At 49.2% G+C, this 21,223-nt stretch overlaps 1 protein-coding gene across 7 annotated transcripts in view; it reads left to right on the top strand.

Moving 5' to 3' along the window:
- MARK2 (microtubule affinity regulating kinase 2) overlaps positions 1-21,223 on the top strand; it is a 227,280-nt gene that overhangs the window by 156,409 nt on the left and 49,648 nt on the right. For all 7 annotated transcript variants that reach the window (XM_075326656.1, XM_075326661.1, XM_075326660.1 and 4 more), the window contains exons 7-11: positions 1,918-1,974; positions 2,083-2,319; positions 16,004-16,123; positions 16,628-16,727; positions 19,453-19,565. In XM_075326656.1, the coding sequence (XP_075182771.1) occupies positions 1,918-1,974; positions 2,083-2,319; positions 16,004-16,123; positions 16,628-16,727; positions 19,453-19,565 (627 nt within the window). The remainder of the gene's footprint in view (positions 1-1,917; positions 1,975-2,082; positions 2,320-16,003; positions 16,124-16,627; positions 16,728-19,452; positions 19,566-21,223) is intronic.

The raw sequence follows: 21,223 nt of genomic DNA, 5'->3' as shown, positions 1-21,223 counted from the left end.
TTTTTTTTTTTTTTTATTTATTTTATTTTTTTTAAATTTATTTTTTTTCTCGCTTTGCGATTGTTTTCTCGCTCCGGCTAGGGCTGAGAAAATAATCGCTCATGGGTGCTGGCACACAGGCTAATATTGGTCCTAGTGGAATGTGATGTTTTATCGCATTCCACTCGCTCCGATTTTCATGCCGTGTGGCTTAGGCTTTAAAGCAGCCAGATTTTTCTAATCGTGGACAATCTCTTTAGTCTGAGTTTTTAAAAAAGTAGGATGCCAAAACAGATCAAACGTAAAGTATCAGAGAGGTTGTCCATTACTTTTTACATCAATTGCTTATCCCTAGGATAGATCATCAATGTCTGATCGGCCGGAGTCAGACACCCTGCACCTCCGCCAATCAGCCATGTACGGTGCTGGCGGCAGCAGGCAGCTGGAAATGCTCAGTTCCAGAGCTGCTCGGTCCTCTGATAGCGGCTGGGTACTGCACATCCGCCTGCTATTGATCCGAATGGAAGTGTGAAAACATGGACATGTGTGTAAACCCATTGAATTTAATGGGATGTAAACCTATTGAATTTAATGGGTCTACATGTGTACAAGTCTCCGGGACGTGTGGAAACAGACACCGCATGTACCGGAAACACAGATGTATGAAGGAGACTTAATGGGAACCTGTCAGGTGCAATATCCACCCAGTACCACGAGCAGTTCTGGGTGTATATTTCTAATCCCTGCCTAACCGTTCCTGTATACAGTAGCCTAGATAAAGATAGCTTTAGAAAAAGTATTTCTAAAGATCCTTTTATCGTATATGCTAATGAGCGAAGAGACTAGTCCCAAGGGTGTTGCTTCCCTTGCTAGTCAGCTCCATTAGCATGTTAGTGTGTGTTATCATGCTAATGAATGTGCAGCATCAGAGGATGATCTCAATCACCTCTCTGCGGCCATCGCCACCCGCCGCTGGATTTCAGCTCAGTGCGCATGATCCCAGATTTTCGTTCATGTGCAGTACTTCAGTTTGAAGCCGGGACGCGTACACCTGGCTTCATAGTGCACATGACCCAAACTCTGGGGTCATGCGCACTGAGCCGAAATTCATCTTCGGACGTGATGGCAGCGGAGAGGTAAGTGGGGTCATCCTCTGACGCTGCACATTCATCGTTACAACACCCACAGGGGTGTACTAACATGCTAATGGGGCCTCCTTGCAAGGGGAACTAACACCCAGGTGACTAGTCCCCTCGCTCATTAGCATACGATATAAGATCTTTAGAAATACATTTCTATAGATCCCTTTATCTATGCTAGTGTATACAGGGACAGTCAAGCAGGGATTAGCAATATGCACCCAGAACTGCTCGTGGTCCTGGGTGCATATTGGACCTGACAGGTTTCCTTTAACACAGATTTAGACAAATTTGTGAATACTATTTCAGAAAAAAAAGCCCTTTCTGGATCTAGAAAACGTCTTAGATCTTTGAGTTCAGCTCATGAATATAGGCGCAAAAACCAAAGTGTTGTGTTTATATTTTTGTTCAGTATTGTCATTTATGCCCTTGTGTGAGTTTTCCACCGGGGCATGTGGCCTATGTAATTTGATTTTAAAACCATCCCAATTTGTTTGTGTTATATCGCTCCGGACGGAGCCAACATTTTTATTTCCTGTTTAAAGATAGTGTCCCATTACAGCATTGTGTCCCATTACAGCATTGTAAGAAGCCGAAAAACAAGAAATCATTCACAAGTGTCATGGAGATGCCAAACTTTATTGCCGCCTTGCTTTTTAATATGTTACTTATTTAGCATTGTAGATTGTGTTACCCGGTCTTTGCCAATAAATGTGGACAATCCGTTCACATCGGTGGGGATCGTGATGATTTATATAACGAGCAGCTAATAATGTCTGTCTCTTCTTTTCCTGTTTAGATCGTCTCTGCTGTTCAGTATTGTCACCAGAAATTTATAGTTCACAGGGATTTGAAGGTAAGAAGTGATCGTAGCAGCGGTCACTACAGCGTCTACTAAATCATTGAATAATCTTTTAAGATTCAGAAACTCACTCGTTCTTTGTTTCGCACCTCTCCTCGTTAGGCTGAAAACTTGCTGCTAGATTCTGATATGAATATAAAGATTGCTGATTTTGGCTTCAGCAATGAATTCACTTTTGGGAACAAGCTGGACACGTTTTGTGGAAGCCCACCCTATGCAGCCCCTGAGCTCTTTCAGGGAAAGAAATATGATGGGCCGGAGGTGGACGTTTGGAGTCTCGGAGTAATTCTTTATACATTAGTCAGTGGTTCCTTGCCTTTTGATGGGCAGAACCTTAAGGTAAGCTTGTGCAAAAGGAAAAAAGTGCTCAATTTTGAAGGGAATCTGCCTGCTATTTCTGTTGTCCTGCGTGCAGTAGTGTCGTCAACAATACGTCTGGTGTTTTAAAGTTTATAGTGTGATTTGGGCAGGGTTAAAGGGCGCCTACGCTAGTCAGCGTACTTCTATCTAGTGTTTTGAGTGATTGCGGGGATGTCAGGACTCGGACCCCCATGATCTGTAGGGTGTTATAAAGTAAACCTTAAGGCTATGTGCCCACGGGAAATTAAACGTGCGGATCTATATGCAAAAAATCCATGGATTTTCTGGATTTTCAAGATAAATCCGCAGGTTTCAGCATGTACAGACACTCCCCATGTTATCCTATGGAACATGGGGAGTGCTGTGTCCATGCTGCGCATACGTGTGGGTGCGGAATATACTGCCGCACGTAATTGCATGTCCATTATTCATGCGGAATTACCTGCGGAAATCCTGGCCCCCCACTATGGAGATAGAGGCCGGGACTTCCGCAGGTAAGTCGCACGAATGCCCGCAGGTTTACCGCGGCTATTTCGCTGTACTACCGCAGCTAAAAATAGCTGCGAATTCCGGCGAGCAGCTGCAGGAAACCTGCGGATCTACCTGTGGATATATCTGCAGGTGCAAGCTCCCGTGGGCACACAGCCTAATACTAGAAGCAGCAAGAAGCGTTCAATATATTCATGATATGCACGCTCATTGGTGACTGCTCTCATTATGTTTGATGTTTTCTCTCTATGGACACAATCAGCAGCAGGAGGATGAGGGAAGACCATATACATACTGTACGTCCCAACTTTTGAAGAACAGAAAAAGGGACAACTTATGTGGCGTGTGCAGTGTGCCGTAGCAAATCTTAACCACGCCCCCAGCCACACCCAATTGGCAGTAAGGGGCATTCAGTATATGAGAATTTAATTTATTCACTGCACTGAGGGGAGGAGTCAGGACAAGAGCTGTGAATAGCAGGACTGCGGGAGAGAGCCCTCAAATCGGGACAGTTCCGCTGAATCCGGGATGGTTGGGAGGTATACATACATCATTCTTGTAACCCCATTCTCAACTATTAGAGAATCATTGTGGCTAAAATCATTTTAGAGAACAGTATTTTTTTCACAACAAAAAGGGCTCATGCACACGACCATCTTTGAGTGCGATCCGTGAAAATAAACAGATTGCGCTTGGACCAATGTTATTTTTGGAGCTCGTTGCAGATGAACTATTTTTTTCCCACACTGACCAAATTGTGTGAAAAAAATTAAGCATGCATAATTTCCTCCTGATATTGGATGAGACTGTTTTATAGGTGCAAGAAAAAAAATTGGATGCCATATGAAGCCACTGTATAGCATCTGATTTTCTTTTTCGCTCCTAATTGGGAGACCCAGACAATTGGGTGTATAGCTATTGCCTCCGGAGGCCACACAAAGTATTACACTTAAAAGTGTAAGGCCCCTCCCCTTCTGGCTATACACCCCCAGTGGGATCACTGGCTCACCAGTTTTGTGCTTTGTGCGAAGGAGGCAACACATCCACGCATAGCTCCACTGTTTAGTCAGCAGCAGCTGCTGACTATGTCGGATGGAAGAAAAGTGGGCCCATACAGGGCTCCCAGCATGCTCCCTTCTCACCCCACTTCATGTCGGAGGTGTTTGTTAAGGTTGAGGTACCCATTGCGGGTACGGAGGCTGGAGCCCACATGCTGCTTCCTTCCCCATCCCTTTTTACAGGGCTCTGGGTGAAGTGGGATTGTATCGGTCTCCAGGCACTGAGACCGTGCTCCATCCACAGCCCCTGGTATCTGCTGGACATGGAGCGGAGTATCTTCAGGGACATGGCCCTGCTACATGGAGGTACTCTGTGTCCCTGTGGGGACCGCGCAGACACACGGCAGCACTGCTGGGTGTGTTAGTGCGCCAGGGACAGCGGCGCTGTCCGCACTAGTGCCATCGCACACCACAGCGTTGCTGGGTGTGTTAGTGTATTGGGAGACTACTGCGCTAACCGCCGCTGCCACTTTTATTTAAGGCGCCGCTGGGATTTGTGGTGCGCCGGGGACTTCCGCGCCGGCCAGCACTGATATGCCGGCCGCGCTTATTAACTCGAGTCCCCGGCTTCTGGGCCTAGTCTCCCTTCGTTACCGCCCACAGGCCTGACAGTCAGGGTAGGGGCGTGACGCTGCATAGCACAGCAGCGCTGAGAGCTGGAGTATGTTTTGCATACTCCACCCCTCTCACTGTGTGCACTGTGAAACCGGATTCCCGCACTTTCTCAGGCACGCCCACGGCTTCCTTCTCTACAAGGACGCCGGCAGCCATTAGTGTCAGTTTCTGTACGATACAGAGACAAGTGTGGAAGACCCTGGCATTCTGATAGTCACACAATCGCTGCAACAGGCGTTAAGCAGCACCTGGGGTGCTACCCCCACTAGTGCAGAAGTGCACTTATAGAGATGCTTGTACTATATACATTGCACTGTTTGGTCGCACGTTGTATATACCCTCCTGGATTGTGCGGAGGAGTTATCAGCATATTCTCTGTGTAAAACAAAGGTGCAGAACCACATGTTTTTTCTATGCAGCCGGTACAGCATGTACGGCTATACGGCCGGCAGGTTACATAGACCCCCATTATATCCAACTCAGCCGGAGTCTCTGCTAATGGCCAGAGGATGAGGACGGTGTCTGCAGTATTTACTGACAGATTTTCTAGGACTATGGCTATGATACTAGAAGCCTAGCAGTCCGGACATGTCTCTCACAACATGGGCACTGGTGAATCATTGATCCATGGCCCCCCTCAGTGTGAACATCTAACAGCTCCGGGAATGTCACACGCATCCCAGAGTCACGGCTCTGCACAGACGTCAGTCCCAGACGGCCTAAGCGGGCTCACTATGAGCGGCCCTCGGTTTCATCAGGGTCCTAGCAGAAGGACTCTCTGTGTAATGTGGCGGCAGTAGCGGCTCAGGATTCTGATCCTGAGACCGCTCTCAATCTGGATACACCTAATGGTGACGCCATAGTGAATAATCTTATAGCGTCCATCAATAGAATGTTGGTTATTTCTCACAGCTCCTCCAGTGGAGGAGTCAGCTTCACGTATTTTTCTGGACCACTCTGCCTTTAGTGAGGCAGTCCAGGAACACCACACTTATCCAGATATGCGCTTCTCCAAACGGCTTAGGATACACGTTATCCCTGCCCCCTGACGTGGTCAAGGACTGGACCCAGTGTCCCAAGCGGCATCCTCCAATCTCCAGGCTTGTAGCTAGATCCATAGTTGCAGCGGGAGATAGAGCTGCACTTAAAGATGCCACTGACAGACAGATGGATCTCTGGTCTAAATCCATCTATGAGACTGTCGGCGCACGTTGGCTCCAGCATTCTCACCCTTGGGGCACTCCAAGCTATTTCAGCTTGTCTTACACAGATTGACACGGTTACACGTACATCTGTGCCGCAGGTGGCATCCTTAACCTCTCAAATGTCTGCATTTGTTTCTTACGCGATTCAGGTTGCCCTAGACTCTGCGAACCGTACGGCAGTAGCCTCCGCTACTCCGTGTTTTTAAGCAGAGCCTGGTCTGCTCGTTAAGTGAATGGAAGGCAGATTCTGCTTCCAAAAAAGGTTGCTTAACCAGTTGCCTTTTTCTGCTGACCGACTGTTTGGTGAGCGTTTGGATGTAACCATTAAACAGTCCAGGGGTAAGGATTCTTCCTTTCCTCAGCCCGGACACAACAAACCTCAACAGAGCAGGAGGCAGTCGTGGTTTCGGTCTTTTCGAGGCTCGGGCAGGTCCCATTTTTCCTCGTCCAATGTGGTCTCAAAAGGATCAGAGGAGCTCAGATTCTTGGCGGGCTCAGTCGCGCCCAAAAAAGAGACAGTCTGAAAACCCGCTTCCAAGGCGGCTTCCTCATGACTTGCGGCCTCCTCTCTCCGCATCCTCGGTCGGTAGCAGGCTCACCCGCCTTGGCGATATTTAGCTGCCATAGGTCAATGACCGTTGGGTGTGAGACATTCTGTCTCACGGGTACAGGATAGAGCTCACTTCTCGTCCTCCAACTCGATTCTTCAGAACTTCTCCACCTCCCGGCCGAGCCGCTGCTCTTCTGCAAACAGGGTGCACTCTATAGGCAGAAAGAGTGATGACCCCCGTTCCTCTTCAGGAACAAGGTCACGGTTTTTACCCCAAATTATTTGCGGGGCCTATAAGAACGGGCCGTTCCGTCCCTTCTGGATCTAAAACTGCTCAGCAAGCTCGTGGACACCAGGCGGTTCCGGATGGAATCCCTCCGCCATGTCATCGCCTCAATGTCCCAAGGAGATTTCCTAGCATCATTAGGCATCAAGGATGCTTGTCCACACGTGCCGATTGATCCAGAGCACTAGCGTTTCTACGCTTCGTTATAGGAGACGAACACCTTCTGTTCGTAGCTCTACCTTCCGGCTAGCGACAGTCCCACTGGTCTTCGCCAGGGTCAGGGCAGCAGTAGTCACAGTCCTGCACTCTCAGGGTCACTCTGTGATCCCATATTTAGACGATCTACTTGTCAAGGCACTCTCTTAGGAAACATGCCGACACTGCCCGAACGTTGCGCTGGAGACTCTCTAGAGTTTTGGGTGGATCATCAACCTTTTGAAGTCAGATCCGACCCCAACCCTATCGCTAACATGTCTAGGCATGGAGTTTCATACTCTCTCAGCGATAGTGAAGCTTCCGCTAGACAAACAGCATTCACTACGGGCTGCAATCTCTTCTTTAAGAACCAGTCGCATACATTGAGACGCCTCATGCACTTCCTACGTAAGATGGTAGCAATGGAGGCAGTTCTTTTCGCGCAGTTTCATCTGCGTCCACTACAATGTGACATTCTCCGCCAATGGGACGGGGAGTCGACCTCCCTCAACAGAGTCGTCTTTCTTTCTCAGGCGGCCAAGGAATCTCTACGGTGGTGGCTTCTTCCCACCTTATGGTCAAAAAGAAGGTCCTTCCTATCCCCATCCTGGGCGATAGACTCGCGTCTGTCGTAACTATCAGAGTGGGGAGCAGTTTTTCTCCACCACAGCGCTCAGGGTACGTGGACTCAGCAAGAGTCCACCCTTCAGATCAATGTTCTTGAACATAGAGCAGTGTATCTTGCCCTACAAGCCTTCCAACACCAGCTGGACAGCAAGCAATTCCGACTTCAGTCGGACAACTCCACAGCGGTGGCATACATCAACCACCAAGGAAGAACGCGCAACCGGCAAGCCTTCCAGGAAGTCCGGCAGGTTCTGATGTGGGTGGAAGACACGGCATCCACCATATCCACAGTTCACATCCCAGGCGTGGAAAACTAGGAAGCTGACTTCCTAAGTCGCCGGGGTGTGGCCGAAAGGGTATGGTCTCTTCACCCGGACGGGTTTCAGGAGATCTGGCGCCGCTGACAGAGGCCGGACGTCGATCTAATGGCGTCACGGCACAACAACAATGTGCCAGCTTCATGGCACGGTTTCACAATCATCGAGCTCTGGCGGCAGACGCCTTAGTTCAGCATTGGTCGCAGTTCCAGCTACCTTATGTGCCACCTCTGGCATTGTTGCCCAGAGTGCTGCGTTAGATCAGGACCGACTGCGGCCGCGCCATCCTCGTCGCTACAGATTGGCCGAGGATGTTGTGGTTCCCGGTTCTGTGGTGCCTCACGGTAGGCTAACCGGGGGCACTACCAGACCAATCAGACTGGCTGTCTCAAGGGCCATTCTTCCATTTGAATTCTACGGCCCTCAACCTGATGGTGTGGCTTTGAGTCCTGGAACCTAGTGTCGTCAGGATTACCTCAGGACGTGGTTGCCACCATGAGACAGGCTAGCATACCAACGTCCGCCAAGATTGACCACAGGACGTGGAGGATATTCTTATCTCGGTGCTCGGCGCAGGGTGTTTCTCCCTGGCCGGTTGCATCGTCTATGTTTCCTTCCTTCCTGCAATCTAGGTTGGAAAGAGGGTTGTCGCTCAGTTCCCTTTAGGGACAAGTCTCAGCGCTATCTGTATTTTTTCAGAAACGACTTCCTCAGGTACGCACGTTCCTACGGGGAGTTTGTCTTCTCAGCACTCCGTACAGGCGGCCGTTAGAGCCCTGGGATCTGAACAAGGTTCTAATTGCTCTCCAGATGCCGCCTTTCGAGCCTTGAAAGAGGTCTCCCTTCCCGCTTTTCTCGGGAAGTGGCCTTCTAGTAACGGTCTCGTCTCTTAGGAGACTTTCCGAGCTAGCAACGCTCTCATACAAATCTCCCTTCCTGGTCCTTCACCAGGACAGGGTAGTTCTGCGTCCGATTCCGGAATTTCTCCCTAAGGTGGTATCCCACTTTCATATCAATCAGGATATCACCTCACCTTCTTTGTGTCCTCGTCCAGTCCATCAATTTCAGAAGGATTTGCATCTGTTGGTTCTGGTGAGAGCACTCAGGTTCTACTTCCCGCATGGCGCTCCTGCGCCACCCGGATGCACTCTTTGTCCTTGTCGCTAGTCGGCGTAAACAGTCGCAAGCTTCTGAATCCACCCTGGCTCGGGGGATCGAGGAACCAATTCTTGAAACCTACAGTTCTACTGGGCTTCTGGTTCTCTCAAGGCTGAAGGCCCATTCTACCAGAGCCGTGGGTGCATCCTGGGCATTACGGCACCAGGCTGCGGCTCAGCAGGTGTGTCAGGCACCTACCTGATTGAATCTGCATACTTTTACCAAGCATTTTCAGGTGCATACCTACGCTTCGGCAGACGCCAGCCTAGGTAGATAAGTCCTTCAGGCGGCGATTGCCCACCTGTAGGGAAGGGCTGTTTGACGGCCCTATCACGAGGTATTCTTTTACCCACCCAGGGACTGCTTTTGGACGTCCCAATTGTCTGGGTCTCCCAATTAGGAGCGAAAAAGAAGAAGGGAATTTTGTTTACTTACCGTAAATTCCTTTTCTTCTAGCTCCAATTGGGAGACCCAGCACCCGCCCGGTTTTCTCGGGGTTTTTTCTGTTTTTTCGGGTACACATGTTGTTCATGTGGTATGGTTCAGTTCTCCGATGTTTCCTCGGATTGAATTGGTCTTTAAACCAGTTATTGGCTTTCCTCCTTCTTGCTTTGGCACTAAAACTGGTGAGCCAGTGATCCCACTGGGGGTGTATAGCCAGAAGGGGAGGGGCCTTACACTTTTAAGTGTAATACTTTGTGTGGCCTCCGGAGGCAATAGCTATACACCCAATTGTCTGGGTCTCCCAATTGGAGCTAGAAGAAAAGGAATTTACGGTAAGTAAACAAAATTCCCTTCTTTTTTATCGTTCCTTTGAGAGACCCAGACCATGGGTGTTTAGCTTCTGCCTCCGGAGGACACACAAAGTACTACACTTAAAAGTGTAGCTCCTCCCTCTGAGCTTATACACCCCCTGGTAGCCAGTCCTAGCCAGTTTATCGCTTTGTGTCAGGAGGCATACAGCCACACATGCATTCTCATCTGATTTGTTTGACTTTTGGAAAGAGTTTGAAGAAAAGCGGGTCCATGTCTGGACCCCCGGCATGTCCATTCTCACCCCACTGTGTCGGCGGTGTTGTTAAGGTTGATTTACAAGGCTGAAGCCTTACATGCCGCGCTCCTTCACCATCCCTTCTGGGCTCTGGCTTGAAGTGGGAGCCAGCACGGTCTCCATGCCTGGCAGGAGTCCGGTCTCCATCCACAGCCCCTTGAGGATTCTGTTGGACCGGAGCACTCATCCCCAGGGACATGGCCCTGCGTCTCAGCAGCTAAGTACCTGAGACGTTTATGTTGGGGGTCCCGGTTCTTTATTGTATGGGGAGAGTATGCTGTATGTGATTGTTTTTAACTTTTCCGGCGGGTTCTCCAGCTTTTGCCAGAGAACCGCGCCGATGGTGCCTGCTTGTCGGCCTCGCCGATTAAATTTAGGCCCCGGCTTCGCCGGAGGCCTAGTTTCGTTTTCCTGCCCTCGCATGTCACTCATGCAGAGGGACAGGTTCGGCTCCTCCCAGCGGCTGTTCTACACAGGGGAGGGACACTCCCCACTGCTGGGGCGTCCCTCCTTCCCTGCAGGTCTCTATAGCCCTCCAGTTCCCGCTCTTTTATAGGAACGCCCCATTTCTCAGGCAGAGTTCACTCTGCTCTGGGACATCCTGCATTCTGCATCTCTGCTGAGGTGCTGCGCACTGGGGGACCGGGCTTCGGGATCTGGAGGGCACACAACACTGCGCTCAGCGGTCTGGTAAGCCACAGCCGGTCTCCGGTTGTGGACCTCTGTATATTCTCCCTGGGGTTCATTCTCTGCAAAGCCCCCACTCCAGCAGCATGTCTCACACAAGGAGCAAGGCTCCAAAGCTTTATGCTGCATGCACTGCATGTAAGCTCCTGCTGCCTGAGCCGAGCATTTATCCACACTGTGATGGTTGCTCTAACTTGGCGGTGCCACAGCCTGGAGTCTCACCCCCAGTGGTCTCTCAGGCTGCTGCTGCTGCACCTGTGACTGAACCCCCCGGCCTGGGTAGAGTCCTTTTCTAGGTCCATATCCCAGTCATTTGCTGAGTCCATGGGACTTTTGTCCAGGACTTTGATGAATATGCATCAGCCCCCCTCACAGGGTGCCTCTAATACTCTTGACAGAGGACTCCTATCCTCTGACCTCCGTCCATCAGAGCTCACGGAGGATTCATCATCTGATCCCAGACCCCGTCCTTCTAAGAGAAGGCGCAGGTTTTCCTCCCCCTCCCCATCCCACGGCTCTGTCTCAAGAGCTGACTCTCAAGATGAGGAGGATGCCCTCACTGGGGGCTCGGAGGCTATGTATCCCATCGATTTCTCTGAGGGTGACTCGGACCTTAGTGATTTGATTGCTTCTATTAATTCTGTGCTGGATCTCAATCCGCCAGTGTCAGAGGAGCAACTCTCTTTGGCAGAAAAACATCAGTTTACCTCGCCTAAGAGAGTGAAGAGTGTGTTCTTTAACCACTCTAGTTTTCAGACCGCTGTGACCAAACCCAGGGCCTGCACTGACAAACGCTTTCCAAAGCGTGGTTCTGATGACCGGTTTCCATTTCCACCTGTGGTGGTCAAGGAGTGGTCTCACTCTCCAAAGGTAGACCCTCCGGTGTCTAGGCTCTCAGCCCGGACCGTTGTGTCGGTGGCTGACGGCACCTCACTTAAGGATTCCACTGACCGTCAGATTGACCTTCTGGCCAAATCTGTGTATGAAGCTGCGAGGCCGCGTTTTCCCCGACTTTTGCAGCAGTGTGGGCTCTCAAAGCCATCTCTGCTTCTCTAGAGGAGATGCATTCCCTCACCAAGGAATCTATGCCTGAGATGGTTACCTTAACTGCTCAGGCTTCAGCTTTTTCATCCTATGCCATGTCTGCCATGCTAGAGGCTGCTCACCGCACTGCGGTGGCTTCAGCTAATTCTCTTGTTATCCGCTGGATTTTGTGGCTTCGAGAGTGGAAGGCAGATGCTTCTTCCAAGAAGTTTCTTGCTGGGCTCCCTTTTGCTGGTTCACGGCTGTTTGGTAAACAGCTGGATGAAATCATTAAAGAAGCTACTGGCGGGAAGAGTATTTCCATGCCTCAAACCAAGACCAGGATACCCACCCAGGGTAGGAATCAATCGAGGTTTCGTTCCTTTCGTTCCTCCAACTGGTCTTCCTTTAAGCCTTTCGCCTCGTCCGCTTACTCAGCTAAGGATCAGAAATCCAACTGGCGCCCAAAAGCGCGTCCGCAGAAGACCGCAGGAGGTTCTGCCACTAAGGCAGCTTCCTCATGACTCTCGGCCCGCTCCAACCACGTCCTTAGTCGGTGGCAGGCTCTCCCACTTTGGCGACGCTTGGTTAAAGAAAGTCTCCGATCAGTGGGTGAGAGACATCATATCTCACGGCTACAGGATAGAATTCTCTTCCAGCCCTCCAAACAGATTTTTTTCTCTCAACTCCCCCCTGCTCCAAGGCCGCCGCCTTCTCGCAGGGCGTGGCGTCCTTGCAGGCAAACGGAGTGATTGTCCCAGTTCCCGCTCAGGAACGGTTCAGAGGTTTTTACTCAAATCTCTTCCTAGTTCCAAAAAAGGACGGTACCTTCCGGCCCATCCTGGATCTCAAGCTTCTCAACAAGCATGTCCGGGTGCGGCATTTTCGCATGGAGTCTCTGGATCAGTCATTGCCTCTATGACCCAAGGGGAGTTCCTGGCGTCCATCGACATCAGAGATGCCTATCTACATGTGCCAATCGCAGTGTCACATCAGCGTTGGTTACGTTTTGCGATAGGAGAGGATCATTTCCAATTCGTGGCTCTCCCCTTCGGGTTAGCCACGGCCCCTCGGGTATTCACCAAGGTCATGGCGGCAGTGATTGCGGTCCTGCACCTCCAGGGGTTGGCAGTGCTCCCTTACCTGGACGACCTTCTGGTCAAGGGTCCATCCAGCGCAGACTTTCAGCGGAGTGTTTCGCTCACTCTCGCCACCCTAGCCCGACTCAGAGTCTCACGTACCTAGGGATGCAGTTCGAGACTTTGCCGGCACTTGTGAAGTTGCCCTTAATCAAACAGCAGTCTCTCCGGCTAGCGGTGCGCTCTCTCCTGAGGCCCCGCCGTTATTCCCTCAGGCGCCTGATGCAGGTGCTGGGTCAAATGGTGGCTTCCATGGAGGCGGTTCCCTTTGCCCAGTTCCATCTGCGTCCTCTGCAGCTGGACATCCTCCGCTGTTGGGACAAGCGGCCTTCCTCCTTACAGAGGTTAGTGGCTCTGTCGCCACGGACCAGGAGCTCTCTTCAGTGGTGGCTTCGACCCCTCTCCCTGTCCCAAGGGCTCTCCTTCCTGGCTCCGTCCTGGGTGATTCTCACCACGGATGCCAGCCTATCCGGCTGGGTTTCGGTAAATCTCCACCACAGAGCTCAGGGCACTTGGACTCCGTCCGAGTCAGCCCTTTCAATCAATGTGCTGGAAACCAGAGCTGTGCTTCTAGCTCTCCTAGCCTTTCACCACCTGTTGGCGGGCAGGCACATTCGAGTCCAGTCAGACAACGCGACAGCGGTTGCCTACATCAATCACCAAGGCGGGACACGCAGCCGCCTGGCAATGTTGGAGGTCCAACGCATCCTTCAATGGGCGGAGGACTCCACCATATCCGCAGTCCACATCCCTGGCGTAGAAAACTGGGAGGCAGATTATCTCAGCCGTCAATCCGTGGACGGTGGCGAGTGGTCCGTGCACCCGGCAGTGTTTCAGTCAATCTGCCGCAAATGGGGCACTCCGGACGTGGACCTAATGGCATCCCGTCACAACAACAAGGTTCCGGTTTACGTGGCTCGCTCCCACGATCCTCAGGCCTTCGCCGCAGACGCTCTGGTTCAAGACTGGTCCCAGTTTCGTCTGTCCTACGTGTTTCCCCCTCTAGTTCTCTTGCCCAGAGTCCTGCGCAAGATCAGAATGGAGGGCCGTCGAGTCATCCTCATTGCACCGGACTGGCCCAGGTGATCTTGGTATCCGGACCTGCTCCAACTGTCCGTGGAGATGCCGTGGCATCTTCCGGACCGTCCAGACCTGCTCTCGCAAGGTCCGTTTTTCCGCCCAAATTCTGCGGCACTCAAATTGACGGCGTGGCTCTTGAGTCCTGGATTTTGACGGCTTCTGGTATTCCTCCTGAAGTCATCTCCACTATGACCCGGGCCCGTAAGTCTTCCTCCGTCAAGATCTATCACAGGACTTTGAAAATTTTCCTGTCCTGGTGTCGCTCTTCCGGCCATTCTCCTTGGCCATTCTCGTTGCCGACCCTTCTGTCTTTTTTACAGTCCGGTCTGCAGCTAGGACTGTCCCTTAACTCTCTCAAGGGACAAATCTCAGCTCTATCAGTGCTGTTCCAGCGGCGTATCGCCCGGCTGGCTCAGGTCCGCACCTTCATGCAAGGTGCGTCTCACATCATTCCGCCTCATCGACGGCCCTTGGATCCCTGGGACCTTAACTTGGTCCTCACGGTATTGCAGAAACCCCCCTTTGAGCCTCTTAGGGAGGTTTCTTTGTATCGTCTTTCTCAAAAGGTGGCCTTTCTAGTTGCCATAACTTCTCTCAGGAGAGTCTCTGATTTGGCTGCGCTCTCCTCGGAGTCACCTTTTTTGGTTTTTCACCAAGACAAGGTAGTTCTCCGTCCGACCCCGGACTTTCTTCCTAAGGTGGTCTCTCCCTTCCACCTTAACCAGGATATTTCCTTGCCTTACTTCTGTCCGGCCCCTGTTCATCGCTTTGAGAAAGCGCTGCATACTCTAGATCTGGTGCGTGCTCTCCGGATTTATGTGTCTCGCACCGCTGCGCTTAGGCGGTGCACCTCTCTTTTTGTGCTAACCACAGGGCGGCGCAAGGGTCTCTCTGCTTCTAAGCCGACCTTGGCCCGTTGGATTAGATCGACCATTTCGGATGCCTACCAGAGTACTCGGGTGCTTCCCCCGCCGGGGATCAAAGCACACTCGACCAGAGCTGTCGGTGCCTCTTGGGCTTTTAGGCACCAGGCTACGGCTCAACAAGTCTGTCAGGCTGCCACTTGGACTAGCCTGCATACCTTTTCGAAACACTACCAAGTGCATGCTCATGCTTCGGCAGATGCGAGCTGGGGCAGACGCATCCTTCAGGCGGCTGTCGGCCACTTGTGAAGTTAGGCTCCGCCTACTTCTTAGTTTTTTCTGTTTATTCCCACCCAGGGACAGCTTTGGAACGTCCCATGGTCTGGGTCTCCCAAAGGAACGTTAAAGAAAAAGAGAATTTTGTTACTTACCGTAAATTCTTTTTCTTATAGTTCCGTATTGGGAGACCCAGCTCCCTCCCTGTTGCCTGTTGGCAATTTCTTGTTCCGCGTATTATCACCGGCTGTTGTCGTGGACAGAGTCTCCGGTTGTTCCGGTTCTTACTCGGTTCTACTTGTGGGTGGCTATTCTCCTTCAGCTTTTGCACTAAACTGGCTGTGACTGGCTACCAGGGGGTGTATAAGCTCAGAGGGAGGAGCTACACTTTTAAGTGTAGTACTTTGTGTGTCCTCCGGAGGCAGAAGCTAAACACCCATGGTCTGGGTCTCCCAATACGGAAGTATAAGAAAAAGAATTTACGGTAAGTAAACAAAATTCTCTTTTTTACGGGTACATTACAATTATGTAACATAGGAAACTGTAAATGATTAATAACTTTTGCTGTAAAAAAAACAAAAAAACGGATTGCACACGGATGACAAGCGAGAAAAAAAAAATCGTTCTGCTTCGTGTGAGCCTTCCATAACGCCAGATGGGATGTAAAATATGTAGATTTCACCTGCTCTTTTGCTCAGACGTCATCAACCCCTTTCATTGTAGTAGATGCATATTTTGCAGTGGTAAAATGCCTCACATGTGGACCCAGCCTAACACGGGCCAATTCTGGTGTACACAGATGGAAAAGGGCCCCTGTGCAAAAACAGTAAATGGGCCTTTTGCAGTCCAATAACTCATCAAATTGCCCAATTCCACCCACTTTGGAGGCAAAAATGGGCCTCTGATCTCATGGGCCCTCTGATCTCATGGGCCCGTGTGCGTTGCACCAATGATATGTCCGCCCCTACCTGGTGCCTGACGTTCTTATGGTAAAGCTTGTAGAAGAAGGGGTGTCTACAAACTTCATTTTATTTGTCTTTTCAGGAACTACGCGAACGTGTGTTAAGGGGCAAGTATCGAATCCCTTTTTACATGTCAACAGACTGTGAAAATTTACTAAAAAAATTCCTCATACTAAATCCAAGCAAGAGGGGCACACTGGAGGTGAGTGCAGTGTATTAAATGGCTATCCTCTACTAGGGGCTTCCATTAAATATTTAAAGGATTATTGCAATTTTAATATCCTAAGGTGATAACTTGCTGATCAATGCGTGACCAACTGCTGGGAACCCCGCCAATCCCAAAAATAAGGTCTGCAGAGCCCCGTCTGAATGGAGTGGCTGGACATGTGCATTACCTTCATTCATTATCTACGGGACTGTTAGAAAATAGTACTTGGCTATTTCCAGCAGTTCCCTAGAGAATGAATGCAACACTCTCTGCATTAGTGGGGATTTCAGAGGTCGTACCCTAATTTATCAGCAAGTTATCCCCTATCCTAAGGATATTTGATTACGGAGATTTAATCTTTTAAAAGTTAAATCCAGCCACGGGAATGGTGTGTGCCTATCCATTATGGAGCTGAATAGCCATGGTCAGACATGCGGCTGATTTGGTTCGGTTGTCTTATCAATGATCCTAATAAATTGTTCTTCTCTTTGTTCTTAGCAAATTATGAGGGATCGATGGATGAATGTAGGTCATGAGGATGATGAGCTGAAGCCATATATTGAACCAGTTCCAGATTACAAGGATCCCAAAAGGACAGGTGTGTCTACTGCCGTCCCATACTGCAAAGATCACTCCACTGGTCATTAATTTTGCCTATTATGTTGTGGATATTTCCCAGACTACTGCATTGATGGTTACATTACAATGATGTAGACCGTGAAGATCTCTGGAGTGATGCTTTTAATATGGCAGGAGCACAAAGACGGCTGCCAAGCCTCTGCAGCTCCTCTTCCTTAGCTTGAGTGACAGTTTTGCATTATGATGAATGCGTGATTATTCCGATGCAGACTAGGTGATGATGAGGATATGCAGCCTGAAAACACTATTGAAACGATACGGATAAACAGTGCATCCACCTGTCACACATTACTGGGGTGTGCAGATAACATGAATGGTTTCTGTGCTGTCAGCAGAGAAGAAAAACAGCTGTCAAGTCACACAGCGCTCCATCATATGTGACAGTAGAAATGTCTTCCTATTTTTTTTTTACCTACTTAGTCTTATTTTTAACTATACCATCAGTTATAAGTGAGCAATCAAATGTCCCAGTTCTTACAAAAAACTTTTTTTTTGCAGTGTCGTTAATTAGCAAGGTCAATTTCCTTTTCTGATCTTTAGCAATATAAACTCTCATGTTGCTTGTTCCTGTAATTGATAGTAAAGCTCTAGTCACACAGACACCTTTTCTGCCCACTCTTGTAACTGACTGTAAAGCTCCAGCATCACAGACACCTATGATGTACCCTCCTGTAACTGACTGTAAAGCTCCAGCATCACAGGCATCTATGCTGTACCCTCCTGTAACTGACTGTAAAGCTCCAGCATCACAGACACCTATGCTGTACCCCCCTGTAACTGACTGTAAAGCTCCAGCATCACAGGCATCTATGCTGTACCCTCCTGTAACTGACTGTAAAGCTCCAGCATCACAGACACCTATGCTGAACCCTCCTGTAACTGACTGTAAAGCTCCAGCATCACAGACACCTATGCTGTACCCCCCTGTAACTGACTGTAAAGCTCCAGCATCACAGACACCTATGCTGAACCCTCCTGTAACTGACTGTAAAGCTCCAGCATCACAGACACCTATGCTGTACCCCCCTGTAACTGACTGTAAAGCTCCAGCATCACAGACACCTATGCTGAACCCTCCTGTAACTGACTGTAAAGCTCCAGCATCACAGACACCTATGCTGTACCCTCCTGTAACTGACTGTAAAGCTCCAGCATCACAGACACCTATGCTGTACCCTCCTGTAACTGACTGTAAAGCTCCAGCATCACAGACACCTATGCTGTACCCCCCTGTAACTGACTGTAAAGCTCCAGCATCACAGGCACCTATGCTGGACCCCTCTGTAACGGACTGTAAAGCTCCAGCATCATAGACACCTATGCTGTAACCTGTTGTAACTGACTGTAAAGCTCCAGCATCACAGGCACCTATGCTGAACCCTCCTGTAACTGACTGTAAAGCTCCAACATCACAGGCATCTATACTGTATCCTCCTATAACTGACTGTAAAGCTCCAGCATCACAGGCATCTATGCTGAACCACCTGTAACTGACTGTAAAGCTCCAGCATCTCAGGCACCTATACTGTACCCCCCTGTAACTGACTGTAAAGCTCCAGCATCACAGACACCTATGCTGTACCCTCCTGTAACTGACTGTAAAGCTCCAGCATCACAGGCATCTATGCTGTACCACCTGTAACTGACTGTAAAGCTCCAGCATCACAGACACCTATGCTGTACCCCCCTGTAACTGACTGTAAAGCTCCAGCATCACAGGCACCTATGCTGTACCCCCCTGTAACTGACTGTAAAGCTCCAGCATCACAGGCACCTATGCTGTACCTTCCTGTAACTGACTGTAAAGCTCCAGCATCACAGACACCTATGCTGTACCCCCCTGTAACTGACTGTAAAGCTCCAGCATCACAGGCATCTATGCTGTACCCTCCTGTTACTCACTGTAAAGCTCCAGCATCACAGACACCTATGCTGTACCCTCGTGTAACTGACTGTAAAGCTCCAGCATCACAGACACCTATGCTGTACCCCCCTGTAACTGACTGTAAAGCTCCAGCATCACAGGCACCTATGCTGTACCTTCCTGTAACTGACTGTAAAGCTCCAGCATCACAGGCACCTATACTGTATCCTCCTATAACTGACTGTAAAGCTCCAGCATCACAGGCACCTATGCTGTACCCCCCTGTAACTGACTGGAAAGCTCCAGCATCACAGGCACCTATGCTGTACCCCCCTGTAACTGACTGGAAAGCTCCAGCATCACAGGCACCTATGCTGTACCCTCCTGTAACTGACTGTAAAGCTCCAGCATCACAGGCATCTATGCTGTACCTTCCTGTAACTGACTGTAAAGCTCCAGCATCACAGGCATCTATGCTGTACCACCTGTAACTGACTGTAAAGCTCCAGCATCACAGGCATCTATGCTGTACCCTCGTGTAACTGACTGTAAAGCTCCAGCATCACAGGCATCTATGCTGTACCCCCCTGTAACTGACTGTAAAGCTCCAGCATCACAGGCACCTATGCTGTACCTTCCTGTAACTGACTGTAAAGCTCCAGCATCACAGGCACCTATGTTCATAGTTGGAGCGCTATAAAACAGATTATGCTTCTATGTGAAAATCATAAGTACTGTAATACTATCTAGTATAGTAACTGGACGTCTGGGTGTAAATGACTTTTATATTTTTTCTGTATTTTTTTTCTTCTCTGTATAGAGTTAATGGTCACTATGGGCTATACACGGGAGGAGATCCAGGACTCTCTCATTAACCAGAAATATAATGAGGTTATGGCAACATATCTGCTTCTTGGCTACAAGTCGTCTGAGGTATAGCATACAATCCTGACGTGTATAGCTTGTACAGATGCTCTTCCATCTGAGATATAATATAACCTTTTCATTCTGTGATATTTTATTTTCTCCATTATTTAATGACCCTGCCCTGACTAATTTTAGAAGAATGAGCTTTTATAAATGATGACCAATAAAGAATGTCAAATCCTAATATAAATAGGAGAAAATAATTTTTGCAATTGGGTTTCATAAAAAATGTAGCAGTTTGCCTTCTGTAGCCTCTGTGTTGTACGGTCTATATTGCTGGCTGCAGAATGAGTTAACTGAGAATCGGTCGGTGAGCTCCCATGTCTTTCTACTAGGAGTTTGTCACTCTTATCTGTCCTTTTCCTCCGTGCTCTCAGCAGATTTATGACAACAGACAACATCAAAGTTGAATGTGCAAAGAAACAAAAAAGCCTAAAAAAGACAAACATTGCAAAATTATTAATGAAACGCAATTGAAATACAATGTTGATTTACCAAAACATAGATTTAATTGAAAAAAAAAAAAAGTTCCCAAAAATGGACAACCCCTTTAAATAATCTTATACACAGAGTTATCCCAAATCCTGGCCCTAAGACCCTTTTACTAGTATCACATTTCTTTCGTAAAATGTTATATTTTTCTGGAAGACATAAAGGGGTTTTCCACCCACTTCAAGAAAAGTGGTCCCCAATTATAGTCCTAATTAAAAATAAAATATCAGACAGTCCTCACTTTCCCTGGGTCCACCACCAGATCCACTCCGCAGCTTGTGTTTCAGTGTTTTGGCTGCAACAGTGAAGTCACGTTGACCGCTCACATCCCCGCTGCTGCCAATCGCTGAGTTTAATGGCTCTCGCCATTTACAAGATGAGAGCCGCTGAGCTTATTGATTGGCTGCAGCGGTGATGTCCGCTGTCGACATGACATCACTTCTGCAGCCAAAACTCTAAACAGAGCAGAAGATGACTTTTGTTGGACCCAGGGAGGGTGAGTACGATCTGATTTCTGTATTTTAAACAGGTTTTATAATTTCGGGACCACTTCTTTAAATGATCAACAAGGCCGAACTCACCATACTAGCCGTATACTCCTGCCTTATGTCCGGGGCATGCTCTGTAGCAGTCACTCAACCACGTATAGCACTTTGGTGTTGCACTCCATACTTTGCTTACGTCTTGCCGTTGTCAGCGCAGATAACAGCTGATCAGAGGGGATGCTTGATTTTGAACCCTCCCTTCCCTTCCCCAATCTAATATTGATGACCTCTTCCAAGGTTTGGATATTCGTACATTAGTCGTAATCAACCATTTTAAATTATTCTTTAGGTAAAATCACACTTTTAAGTTTGCTGATCATTACATTAGTTTTACGAATAGCAAACTGACTATTAGTGATGAGCGGGAACTACCATGCTCTGGTGCTCGGTACTCGTAATGATGAGCGAGCACTACCATGCTCTGGTGCTCGGTACTCGTAATGATGAGCGGGGACTACCATGCTCTGGTGCTCGGTACTCGTAATGATGAGCGGGGACTACCATGCTCGGGTGCTCGGTACTCGTAATGATGAGCGGGGACTACCATGCTCTGGTGCTCGGTACTCGTAATGATGAGCGGGGACTACCATGCTCTGGTGCTCGGTACTCGTAATGATGAGCGGGGAC

The sequence above is a fragment of the Anomaloglossus baeobatrachus genome, chromosome 10 (genome assembly GCF_048569485.1).
Source record: "Anomaloglossus baeobatrachus isolate aAnoBae1 chromosome 10, aAnoBae1.hap1, whole genome shotgun sequence".
NCBI lineage: Eukaryota > Metazoa > Chordata > Amphibia > Anura > Aromobatidae > Anomaloglossus > Anomaloglossus baeobatrachus.
Note: the sequence above shows the minus strand (reverse complement) of the source record. Positions and strands in the feature narration are given on the sequence as shown.